The sequence below is a fragment of the Morone saxatilis genome, unplaced genomic scaffold (genome assembly GCF_004916995.1).
Source record: "Morone saxatilis isolate NCDOM2014 unplaced genomic scaffold, NCSU_SB_2.0 Contig5, whole genome shotgun sequence".
NCBI classification, from domain to species: Eukaryota; Metazoa; Chordata; class Actinopteri; family Moronidae; genus Morone; species Morone saxatilis.
Window position 1 is genome coordinate 4570246 of NW_023340095.1, and position 13071 is coordinate 4583316.

At 39.4% G+C, this 13071-nt stretch overlaps 1 protein-coding gene across 1 annotated transcript in view; it reads right to left on the minus strand.

The window, feature by feature from the left end:
- Nucleotides 1–13071, minus strand: part of slc4a3 (solute carrier family 4 member 3) — a 50299-nt gene continuing 37228 nt past the window's right edge. Inside the window, exons 10-22 of the mRNA XM_035677201.1 lie at nt 12465–12570; nt 11792–11976; nt 11137–11356; nt 9822–10037; nt 9578–9726; nt 9266–9460; nt 8901–9089; nt 8514–8603; nt 8234–8400; nt 7863–8116; nt 6531–6700; nt 4376–4549; nt 1–3103 (exon numbers count right to left, since the gene is read on the minus strand). Coding sequence (XP_035533094.1) covers nt 3026–3103; nt 4376–4549; nt 6531–6700; nt 7863–8116; nt 8234–8400; nt 8514–8603; nt 8901–9089; nt 9266–9460; nt 9578–9726; nt 9822–10037; nt 11137–11356; nt 11792–11976; nt 12465–12570 — 2193 coding nt within the window. The 3' untranslated portion in view covers nt 1–3025. The remainder of the gene's footprint in view (nt 3104–4375; nt 4550–6530; nt 6701–7862; nt 8117–8233; nt 8401–8513; nt 8604–8900; nt 9090–9265; nt 9461–9577; nt 9727–9821; nt 10038–11136; nt 11357–11791; nt 11977–12464; nt 12571–13071) is intronic.

Genomic DNA, 13071 nt, shown 5'->3' on the forward strand with positions numbered 1-13071 from the left:
GAAAAGCTGAGCTGTATTCAAATGGTACAACTTCAGCCCTAAATGTTGTTCCCGCTCTTTTTAAAACTATTGGTGGGGGTGGGATTTTGGCTAAAACTCAGCATTTCTTAACTTTAGGCTACAGCCATACTCACTTACCTCTAACACATAATCCTACATGCGAGCTCAAAGCATCTTTAACCCTCAAATACCACTGAGTAGCTTTGTCGTTAATGAACCTCCATAAATTATAATTCAGCTTTGCTAAACCTGACAAGCAAAATCATGTGCCTGAAAATACAGACAGCCAAACATTTACATTCAGTAATGTCATGAACACAGTGGGGCCTTGTATAATGGAGAAAACCTATCAGTGTCTTTGCCCTCAGTTTGCCATTCCAGTCCCTGAAACATAACATGTGGTTGAAAAGGTCCATTAACAGTGCAGCCTTTTTTTTAAATGAAACTTCTATAGAGTGCTAATGTAAAGCACATTGAGTAACTCATTAACTTGGGGAGCTGCAGAATGAAACACAGATTACAGCAGGTGTGTGCTTCACATCAAAGTTTAGCTTCAAGTGTAAAAAGAACAATGGAGGAGGGGGAAAAATAATTAATTTACACTTATAATTCCATGTCACTTCACCGGAGTAAACACATTATTCTCTTCTCTTGACCTCTTTTCCTTCATTGTATAATACAAAATGCTGGACTGACATATATTTTATGTTGGATTGCCTTGACCGCTTTATGTACACAAAAGAGACAACAAACTAAAGGCTGGTAAGCAATATTTACAGATCGAAGGTCAGTATCCCCTGAGACAGAGTTCTTGCATGGCTCGTAATGTAGGGCATGGGTATGTGACATGAGATCATTCTTGTGGTTAGCTTACAAAAACTATACTACACTGCTGACCATTAAAATATTTTCTTTTTAATTTTATTTTTACAGTGTCAAAATCTGTGCTTTATTTTTTTTAGCACTTTGGAGTTTTTAGGTTTGCCTGCATTAGTAATCATTATTATCACAAGAAAACAAGAGCTATTTACAGAAACCTCCCCAGCTGTCACACAGTATTTCTTTTCTTTCTGGTTCCATCATAACGTTCTTTATCCACAGCAGCAGGTACAGTGTAGAGGTGAATAAGTGAAAAGTGTGGCGATAGGAGGTAGAAGGATTCTGCATACTAATTACTCTGAAAAATGCCAGTGTAACTGTCGAGAAATCTTCTTCCTTTGGTTAATCCTTCATTTTTAGAATCTTTTAGGGAAACTCCTGTCATTGTCCTTGAATGTGATCAGTGATCACAGAGTTCAGTAGGCCTCTTTACACTGCAGCGATAATGCCAGAGGAACGGTATACTAACTCATTTTGTCATTCAAGTCCAAGTGCCTCTGCTGATATCTATGCCTATTACTTTTAATAAAACCTTATTACCATGTTTGATAAAAGTTGGCGGAACTTCCCATAGTTGCTTAAATCTGATGTCTGCACGATATTCAGAGAATGCTCCAAAATTGTGGAATATTTGTCAGTGAGTGTAGTCTAACACACTGGCCTTCTTAAATAATAGCATCACACAAATCTGTGCACAATTTGTTACTAAATAATTAAGTATCTTGTGAAATTTTGCTTTATCAACTGGTGTTTCTGTGTGACAGAAGTAAGGTTTCTGAAAATTGTTATGTCTGAGTGGTAATTAAAATTCTATAGCAGGCTCGCAATATAGGAGGTGACAACTAAATCTCTGGGCATTTCAAAACAACTCTGAACACAGATGGTACATTATAATTCCAAGCTCACAGTCTTACTGTACAATGCATCATTCATACATTCTGCCAACACTCAACTGTTCCCCAGCATTTTCAGTACTTGTGTGTTTGCTTAATTTCTATGCTTTTCCAGTCAAGTGTGTTATTATATTATTCATGACATCAGTGAAAAAATGCACCACGCAATGGAAATATTGCAGAGAAGATGAAAGAATGGTTGAATAATGACATCTTTTCTGTCTTGAATGTGTCAACCTACACAATATTATTTTTATTTTATACTAACTCTTAAGCTAGTTGGAGTCTAAACATCACTGAGAATCTGGCATGGCATTAAGTCCAAAGTCACAGAATAAATACAACAAAGTAGAAAAATAAGGTTGAGACCATGTGAGCTATTTACTTGTATATCCAAGGTCACAATAATGGGGTCAGTGGACTGGTATGTTGGGCATTAAACACCTAACAAAGTACAGTAACACCCCTTGAAGAGGCTTCCACAGTCTCTGTAGAGATTTTGGCTTCAATGGGAGACTACATTTAGAGAGGAGGCTTGTGCCAGGGAGCTTGGTTGGCAGCGACAAAAGTGAACTTTTGCCCAGTCAAAGTGCTCATTACTAAAAGTCTGTACAGAAAGGAAAAGTACTACTTAACTCCTCGTTTGCACATCATTGCAACCTATAGCCAGTGGCAGTAGTATAACGGAAAATGGCAGCTCAAATACATAGGCAGTAGAATTTAGGGCTTTGAGATTTAGGGTCAGTTCAGCAGAAAATCCGCTTCTTGAATGAAATGAAAGTAAATTGACCCCATTTCCCACTTTAGGACAATAATGAGTCTAAATCATCCAGCCCACTGTAGTCCTAGAGGTCACCATCATCATTGCACTTATGCCCAGAACCTGCAGAGTAATTAAAGGGATACATAGGATAAAAAGTTTTTTTGCTAGATTTGCATCGTCCACGTCAGGTTGGGTGCTCAGACCTATTTTCAGGCCTCTGACACAATAAAATCTTCAGGGAGTTTAACACAACACCACCACCACAGAGATCTAACATTAGGTGTGCTATTTTAAAAGACTGGAATAAACAAAGGTAAGAAGTGATTATCCAGCTATAGCTTTTGAATATTTTACAAACACCATTACGGTAGCTCTTATCGCTTTACCGCTTTACCGCTACCCAGAGACACTGAGGTTTCCAAAGAGGCTTGCTGTGATTGGCCAGAGCTGGAGGATGGAGGAAGTCATACGGGCTGTGTCGAGTTTAAATTTATACAAGCATGTGGATCTCGTTGTACTCATCCCGTCCATCTTCATCAAAGTTGGGAGAATCCTCGTCGCAATCCAGCTGTGAAAAAGCAAATTATCCTCCATCATTTTCATTCAGCGTTTGCTCAAAGGTCAAAATAAGACAACTTAGGATGCTTTCACGCCTAACCTATCTGGTGCTGTTCAAACAAACTCTGATGCGGTCTCAGTGTGCTTTCAGGTAGACTCCTGGTGAATTTTATGATAGTAGATATATGATTTTAGCATGAATTCAACAGCTAAACTACTAAAATCTGGTTAGATCTGAAGTATGGAAGGAAATGTTTGACATTTTGGTATGTATACATGTCTATACACTAAATATGTAGCTACAGCCTGCATCTAGCTAAGCTTAACATAAAGACTGAAAAAAGGGGAAACAGCTAGCCTGACTGACCAAAGGTAACAAAAATTTTTTTTACTAGCACCGTGTAAGATCACAAATTCACACGTTGTATCGCATTTGGTCAATCTATACAAAAACCAAAGTGTAAAAACAAACATTTTTCATTGTATGGGGGATTACATGCCAGACTTTTTCCAATCTTTGTGCTAAATTAAGTTAGCCGACTGCTGGTGCTCATATTTAGCATACAGACGTGTGAGCAGTATCAGTCCTCTTATCTAACTCTTGGCAAGAAAGCCCAAGTCTCTTCCAAAATGTCAAACTATTTCTTTAATTAGCAAGCTCCAGCTCTTCATGCTTACGTATAATCTGGTTCATATAAGGGTGAAGGTTAGAGGGCTGAGGGGCCTGACATCATGGGAGGTCCAATTAAGATCATTTTAAAGTTTTAACTTCATTCCAAGGTCCTCGGTAGTTTGAGGAAATTCTGCAGTGCCCCGGGTTCATGAAACCTTTGGATGAACGCAACACGAATAGTGGTCAAGATCAGAACAAAGCTGTTTATTCTAGCTCCTGAAACAGTTGACATTTTGGAAATTAAAGGTTTTAATCTGACAGTGATGACATGTATGGGTTTGGGGGATCTAACCAAGAAAACATGAAGCCCCGCTTCAGGATGGACAGTGAATCTTTTTCTGGTTAGAACGCAGAGCAAAAAGAAATATTTGCATATTGTTTTAAAAATATTTGGAAGAAAAAGCTGTCCATGATCACCGAGGAGAAAATCGTTCGTAGCTCATTTGAAGCATTTCTTCAAGAGATGTTAGTGTTAGATAGAAAAAAAAACAAGCCAACATCCATCTAATGTTGAATTTGCTGTAAAATAAGTATCCCGTGGCTATGTGGGATCAGATCATTGTGGCAGAGATTCAAACATTCCTAGAATGTCTCTGCTCCCCAACCTACCGCCTGGAGCTCACGTTCCTCGAAAATCCTGGAGAGGATGACGCGGCGCAGCGGCACCGTCATGATGAGGACGAAGGGGAACGCCAGGGAGGCCTCAGTAGACTTCACTACCCACAGAGCCACGATGCACGCCAGCTGCATCATGGTGAACATGTTCATGCGCCATGTCTTCACCTAAAGCGACACACATGTGGTGGTTGAAGGGTAGAAAACCAAAAGACCATAGACCACAGCACAGAAACATAGAGACACATTAAACACACTGAATCCTGCTCCCCTGCGTGAAGAAAATCTCACATGTTTTTGGCTCCATCTAGTGGAAAATCCTACATCTGATGCTTTGTGTAAAAATAAAGCAAGAGAGATTTAATTTTCTGTAAAGTTTTCTTGTCCTTTTGCTGTGTTTTTCATGCACCATAAAATTGGTTTTCAATCACCAATTTTGACAGATGAGCTGTTAGTGTCTAGCTATAGAACCATGTGTCATGATTTACAAGGTGTAAAGGCATCATTAACTAGCTACTTCTGAGTTTTACCAAACACATTTATTTGTATTGTCTATTCATTTCTTAACCAAATGCATGTTAAAACACTAAATAAATAAATGTTTACTGTGTGAATTCTTTGAACTAGCAAGGTGGTCCCTGCGTGCATGCACACAGCAGCAGCAGAGAAACAGAGAGAGCATGCACTAAGACGAATATTCATGTCCCCTGAGAGGATCTAATGTGAGTCTTTTTGATGTTGATTCTATTCACACAAATATCAATACTCACAACAGGATCTAGTGATCCACCCCACCCGGGTGTGTAACCACTCTGCCCCCAGTACAAACTCAAAAAGAAACTTGGGCCATGATTCTTCTTTTTTCATCTTTACACTCCTCCCTTTATTCGCAATTATGTAATACTTTTTTAGTTTAGCACTGCAGTTTTTTTTCTCTTTTCTGTTGAAGATTGGTTATGTATTAATTAATGGACATTATTATATTTTGATTATTTATGTTAGCTTTGGCAACCCTGAAGTAGAAGCATTGTTTGCTGTTTGCCTGATAGAAACCCCATGTCCTTGCATTTCTTTAATATAAGATAAAGTGTTTTTATTATGAAAATTCCCTCTTGTTGTGTTACTGTGCCTCTGCTGCAACTCAGCAAGGAAACACTGTGTGGGGAAACACAGGGAGGGGCTTTCATAATAAAAAGATTCATCATATTATAATTAAATAAACTTTATAAGACATTTTTCCAAGAGGACTGTAGATTTTGTCTCCCACTGGAAGCCTGTTGGAAAGGGATCTTTTAATTGCTAGTATGAGCAGTACATCAAGCAAAAACAGTTTCAGTGTTCATATGGGCACCTGACTTTTCAGATAGATCTGAAAAAGTTTGTACCTATTCTTAAATAGTACCCCCCTTCTGCTATATCATTCAGTATGTTTAGTATGTCTACAACCTTAACTATGATTAGGCTATGAAGTATCCAGGTTAGGCATCCTACAAAAAAACTTAAGATCCTGGTTTTAACAACATAGATAAGCCGTTGTCCCAGTTTTAAGAGACAGTAATATGCTAGCTTTAAGATAGAAATAGGAATACACCATATCCAGGTTTCTGATGATGCTGTCTGCAGGTGCATCCTGAACTAGTCTTACATAGCAGTTAGTCAGAAACACAAAAAAACTATGATGATAAACAAAATGAATTGTAGGTCTGACACCAGTAATGCAGAGGATTAATTGTATTCTTCCATTACTGATGATCAAATGGAGAAGGTAAATCCAGCGGTGACCAGGCGGCCAGAAACCAGACTGTGTGTTTATCCTCAACTGTTGAGGTAACTCTCTGTTTGGGGTCAAAACCCCAGCAACATTTTCCTGTGTGTGACTCTGCATGTAACTCTCTGTTGGTGAAGAAATGACAGTTTTCTGGATGTGGAGGAGTCCAAGACTAGCATAGCTGTAAAAATCTGGATAATGTTCACGTATCATCTATACAGGGATCTGAATCACTCCATCAAACAGAGCTGAAAACCAAGACGGCAGAAAAACAGCTGCGTGGACTCTGCTGCAGTTACCACTCTTCTGGGTTTGGCTTCTCCATTTTACCACTAATAATAGAAGGCGAGGGCATGTAAACGTTCTTATTGTGTGTGCTACCTTGGTGACGTAGATGTGGTCGGGGTGATGCTTGGCGGGCGTGACCATGAGTGTGATGCGTTCGTACAGTTGGATGCCTGTCAGAGAGGTGACCCCCATGTACAGGAAGATGCCAAAGAGCACAGCCAGAGGGATGAGGCGGAGCACGTCTTCCATCACGATGGACATACCTGATGGGTAGAAAGGGGGTTATAGGTGAGGTTTTCAAATCATATTACTGTCTTTTAGGGAGTACGCACATGCAGACTGGAGAGAATTATTCATTCGACAAGGGAACAGCCCTCATGACAAACACACTGTCAATGCCGTTTATTTGAAACATTCACTGTTCAGCTGCCTTGGTCGAATGCTATTTGGGATAATCCAGAAAGTCTTAATTCTAATCCAAACAGCATTTCAATCAAACAAAAGCTCAACAACCATGATGAGTCATTACGGTTGTATACCCAAACTGGATCAAACTATACTTAAGACTACTTTGGGAACCCTACCTTAATTGAAACAAGATATTCTGCTGGCGATGTAGTACTAGTCAGTGGATAAAAACAAGGTTGCGATGTCAGACCCTGCATTTTGAGTTCAACAATTTTCGTTTGGAAAAATGACAGTTTCGGTTCATTTTGAAGAGAATTTGTAAAGAGAATATACAATCTTTTTAAGCTTCAATGGCTGATTCATACTTCAAGAATGTCAAGACATGCAGGTGCTGCGGAAGTAACACAATGGCTGCATACACGATATCATGCAAAAAGACTGAGGCTAAAGCTTTGTATCCCAGGCTAAAAGTCAGCATCCTCTCCAGCTGATACATGTAGAAGAAATAAAGGAGCATCTGTGTTAGCTTTTGTTTGTGGCGCAGAGCAGAGCTAGTTACCTCTGAATCTAAATGATAGGAATTTCAAACAGTATGCTTTACTTTTACAAGAAAAAATGCACTGAGGATGAAGACTAGTTAGGCAAATGTAATGCTAATATAAAGAATTTTTACTTGAGTTGCTGGCATGTTATCTTCCCCGAACCAAATAAAGAGCAGGCCAGAATAACTAATATTAATCTAAATGCTACAAATTGCAGCTAATGTTAGGACAGATGGACGTACAGTAAAATGCAAATGTCTGGTGTTTTTATTTTTGTAAAGGCTAAATCACCCTCTGAAGTCCTCTTACTACAACCCATCTGCACCTTTTCAGCATGTGTAGAAATCCAAAACTTCACAGGCCTGTGTGCCTAGCTACGGTTGCTATGTTATTATTGGACTATTGCTGTTTGGGGGTGGGGTTTAGCGAATGGTCAGTTGGCATCACACACTCCCATCCGTCCCTTTCCTCTTACCAACAAGAACAGCCACAAGAAGCCCAGTCACCCTTTGTTCTTTCACCTCCTGGATCATGGGCTTTTCGCCAGGAGCCGTGGCTTTGCTCATGACGGTGAGGGCGTTGACGTGAGTGACAGAACGCACAGTGGCCGCGGTGAGCCACGGCAGGCCGAAAAGAGGACAGATGGCACCAAGAATGACAATGAGCAAAAGATCCAGGTGGAAGCCTGAGCCTTTAACCAGGTGACGCTCCTTCTTACTGACTATCAATCTGTTAGATTGGAGGAAAAATGGGAAAATATTTAAAAAGTGTTGCACAGTTTGTAAAAAGAATACCTCACTATTACACACAAAGTATTACCACTGTACATAACCACACTGTACGTACGAAGTGATCTGAGTTTCCATAAAAATTAGGATGAAGACAAGAAGGGCAGGTACAATAGATGCTCCCATCATCCATGTGGGGAAGGGCTGTTTGTCACCAAAGGGGCTGATGAACCAACCTCTCTTGTCAGGGGAGGTGACTGAGAAGCCAGATGGCACATTGAGTTTCTAAAAGTAAATACAAAATAATGTGATGCACTGAGAAAAGACACTGAGTTGTTGGAACTATAATAAAAATGCTCTTCAGCTGTTGACTGTGTGACTGAAGACATTACAGTTACCTGTGTGTAAGTGTCAGTAATGGTGTAATCCACCACTACTGAAACTAAAATTGAGATGGGGATACCAAAGTCACCAATGATTCTTCTGGCCTGGGGATTTAAAGAAACCAAGGATAAATAAAAATAAGTCAACATTCAGCACACTTCTTACCACATAAATGTTTATATAAAGCTCACTTTATGAACACCCACTGTGGAATGCATCAATATTATTGATTCAAACTGTGAAAAACACAATTTTCTTTTATAAAAAAAGCGTAAAATACATTATTGACATTATCCCACTTCCCTGCACAAACATAACCTTGTTTTAATAAATGTATTATTGTATAAATGCCTGAAATTGGCTGTCCAAAGGTTTTTAAGAGACTCAGTAAAGCAGGGTACCTTTCCGCCTAAAAACCGACTGTTTCTGAATTTCCTGAGGAAGAAAGCAACAAAGAAAGTGCCCATCATGAGGACCAGAGACAGAAGAGCAGTGTTAGGCTGGTTGAAGACGAGATCAAAATCTTGAAGTTCAGTAGTTGGGGTGGAGTCACTGGGGTACACTGCCATCAGTGGATGTTCCTTAAACACCTGGAAACAAGAAGAGCGTCTCAATTTATCATTGATTTTTTGCTTTTTGCAGATACAAAAAATGAAGGATTAAACCTAATTATTGGATGCTATCAGCTTCACTAACAAGTAAGGTACTACTGATCATAATAAAATAACAATTGAGAAGCGCGCTGTGCAATAGCTGGAGTAGTTACCTTGATGAGCTTAGAAAAAGTCTCATAGATGAAGATAAGGGAGATGAGGAAAGCAAAAATCTCCTGGGTAAACGGTGAGATGTAGCGAACAAGGAAGCTGCCCTCTGCAGCCACAATCACCAGGACAATGAAGATGAGCCAGAAACCAATCCACACTCGACCAGTCAGATACTCGTAGTTGTGGGCCTGACAGAACTGATTGAAAAGACACAGAAATGTTAGTGACATGTTTCAGAATTATGTAACAAATACTGAAGTATGTGTTATAGTATCTAGTAGTTCCTTTGTTAACTACATTTTTAGATATAGTACCTTGTAGTAGGCTTCTTCGAACACCAGCAAGGGTCCTGAGAAGCCTATGATGAGGAGGGGCTGACCAGCAAGCAGCGAGAATATAACACCAAGAGTTGCAGTTGACACAATAAGCTCAGTCACTCCCATCATGCCTTCTGTTTTTTCTCCTGTATGTGAATACAGACATAAAACGCATCTTCAGAGGGAAGGTATCAAAATGACATGAGGTCCAAATTACTTGTTTCTTGTAGAGTCAGCTTACCCAGCAGGCCTCCAAAGGTAATAGTCGGTGACAGTGCAGCAAAATAGATGAAGATGACGGCAGCGAGGCACTGCATGTCCAGGGCGTCTTTCAGGTCGCTGATGTAGTGTGGATAGCGGCGGCGGATGTCGTGGATCAGGCCTCCAAAAGGGATCCCTGAGCGCTTCAATGGGTCCACCTCCTGGTCTTCCTCCTCCTCCTCCTCTGGACTCACCTCTACGGGGTTTGTTACATAATCAGTTACACAAAGAAACTACTAGTCATCACGATAGTAAAACAATAAATACAAGTTAGCAAATTAAATACAAGATGATAGATATTAAAGGTCTGTAATACAAAGCTAAACACACACTACCGAAATCCCAACTAACAAGCCTGAGCCATACTGTTGTACTGGGTGACATGTTCCTTTATTACCATGAACATGGGCACAAGAGCAATGAATGTGTATCAGTTTGCAGCTGAAAATAGTCCCTAACAAATTTACTGTTTACACCTGAGTAATCCCTAAAAACTACTTCATTACTGAGCACTTTAAAATATATATAAATATATTTGTTGCCTGTTTTTTAGTGTCACACAGTAGGGAATCAATGATGGAATATTGAATTGTTGGGTTAATTATTTTGATAATATGTTGACAATAAGAAGAATATAGAATAATACCATCTTTCTCCCCAATGTCACTATGTGTAGGATTTAAAAATGTCTTTGGCGCCCTCCAATGGCAGCATTAAAAAAGACTCTATGGCAACGCACATCTTGAGGAATGTAAAATGTGAATCCTTAAAAACACATTTTCTACTTGTTTTATGTGAATATTCGTCAAATTGACATGGTAAAAACTTTAAATGGTGGATGGCATGGTGGGATTTTGAGTTTTTAGTAAGCTTTATCATATCACAAAACAATAGTCTAATATTAACTTGTTAAAGTTACAGTATAAATGGAATGTCAGACTTGCTTTTGAATGGAAAGATTGATTATTTACGCTCATGATCTTTTCCCTAATACATAATTTGAAAAAAACTACTATCTAACCAGTACTGTAGATGTTTTCTTTACTGAGGTGATGGGATATATCATCTTAAACTACTGAAAGTGCAAGCTGATTTGTAGATGTAAAAGCTGTTCACATATGTGTTTTTAACATTGAAAACGCAGGGAAAGTCCTGCACACAATTTTAAAGAAGTCGGACTTATGGGGTTGATCTGTCTTTGCATTGGTTTGCAGAATAAAAGACGTGCCTTGCTCAAGCCCAGTAAATTAGGATTTGGCTGGTAAAACGGGCTCTTTAAGGACTTGACAGAGTACCTTTGTTGTTCTGCTCTATTCCAGCTGAGGACTGGTGCCTCTTGAGGTCTCTTTCCTTCCTCTTGCGTAGCATCTGCTTCTGGAAGTCCGCCACCGTCTTCAGGAGGTCTTTGCCCTCCACATCTGAGGGTGGAATGACGATGCTGCAGTCCAAGAATTCATTGATACCATTCAGGAGGTCCTGTCTGTCGTCAGCAAAATAGGCCACCTCGTGGAAACTCTATAACAAAATGCAACTGAATGTCATCGCCAGAAAGCAAAAGAAAGGCCACTCAAGCTCAGAGGATCTACAGTTTGTAAGAGCAATAACTGTGAATATATTACAGTATCTGTCTATTAGCAAATTACTGCAATCAATTATGCAACTTCTCATTTCATTGATGGACATTTACAGTGGTGGGCCAAGTACTAGGATTTACTTCAGAATAATGTATATGGAGGGGGATAATTAGCAGCTTTTTAGCATGTTTTCTTTATTTTTCTGGACTGGGCTTTTTGGTTAAAAAAATGAATAGTACCTTACCTATTAGTGAAGTTCAATTCTAAATCTAATTCTCAATGTTTATGAGTGAATAAATGACGATATTCATCTGTTTCTTTTGTTGTTGTCATGTGATTGAAACGTGGTTTTACATCTTTTCAGATTTATATCTACCTTGTCAGACATGAGAGTGGAGAAGGAGCGTCCGATCTCATGGTAGTCCATGTTGGACTGAGTGGGACCGATCAGGACGAAAATAAAGCGAACGGGGACAGGGACCTCCAGCACCGACTCCAGAAGGACTGCCTCATTCAACCTGACAAAGGCCATGGCTGGCTGCTCCAGAAACTCAACACAGCCTGAAAGTAAACAACAAAAAATCGCAACAAGTTTAGACTTTTGAGATTTTTCACATCTCTGCATGAGGGACGACATTCATGATAACACAATCTGTGATCAGTACACTCATCACCTGTTTATTCTCAAAAATATGAATCTGCTCATCTGTGGTAGTTGTAGTGTTAATTTAGTGTTAAGACTTGAATACATTTTCACTTTTCAGGTCCTCTGGGATTCATAGCAAAGCAGCTGCAGAGATTTTTAGACTTTACATTAGCATAAGCACAGCAGCATAATTTTAAAAACTACCATAAAGACAAAAGGTGATCAGAATACACACAGAAGTAGGTACCACTGGCTATGACTATAGTGTTATACTGATGTAATTTAATTCTTTTACTTGATGCCCGATGAAGAATTTGCCACAAGCAGATTCATCTCTTTATAAAAACACAAGAGAAAAGGCATAATTCCTCTAATCTACTTTGTCAAAACTCACGGAGCTTACCAACTAAAACAATGACAGCTTCAGCATCTTTGGGAATCTTGGCGAGGAGCTTCATCGATCTGGCTGCAGCTGGATGGCTCTCAGGAGGCAGAGGGTGGAGAGATTTCTTGGAGGAGGAACAGAACAAAGAATATCCATATTGTTTTTCCAACCAACATGATGTGACACCACAACATAGCATGGGGCCAATAATGGGAATATATTGTCGAAAAAGCAGAGTATATATGAACAATAATATTCTGAATAACACCCCTGTGCAGTTTATTTTAAAACCGTTCAACAGGATGACTGATTGTTTATGTTTCAACAGATTTTTTTTAATAGGCTGTTTTAAATTTGCCAAGATTTTAAGCCATGGGGAACATTAGGTTTTCACAGTTAATGCATCAAGAAGCTTTAACTGGAAGCACCTGTAAGCTGACTAAGAACATAATTCAACACATGTGGCACGGGGAGGCTTGCCTTCTCCAACTTCAAGAACTACCTACACGACTTCTGACATCATGGAGGGGTGTTTCAAAGAACAATGCGAGAGCCACAGGCCTCACATCAGGAATTTTGTGTAATCATGCTTAAATCTACGCTTACTGCTGATTCTTAGAACTTA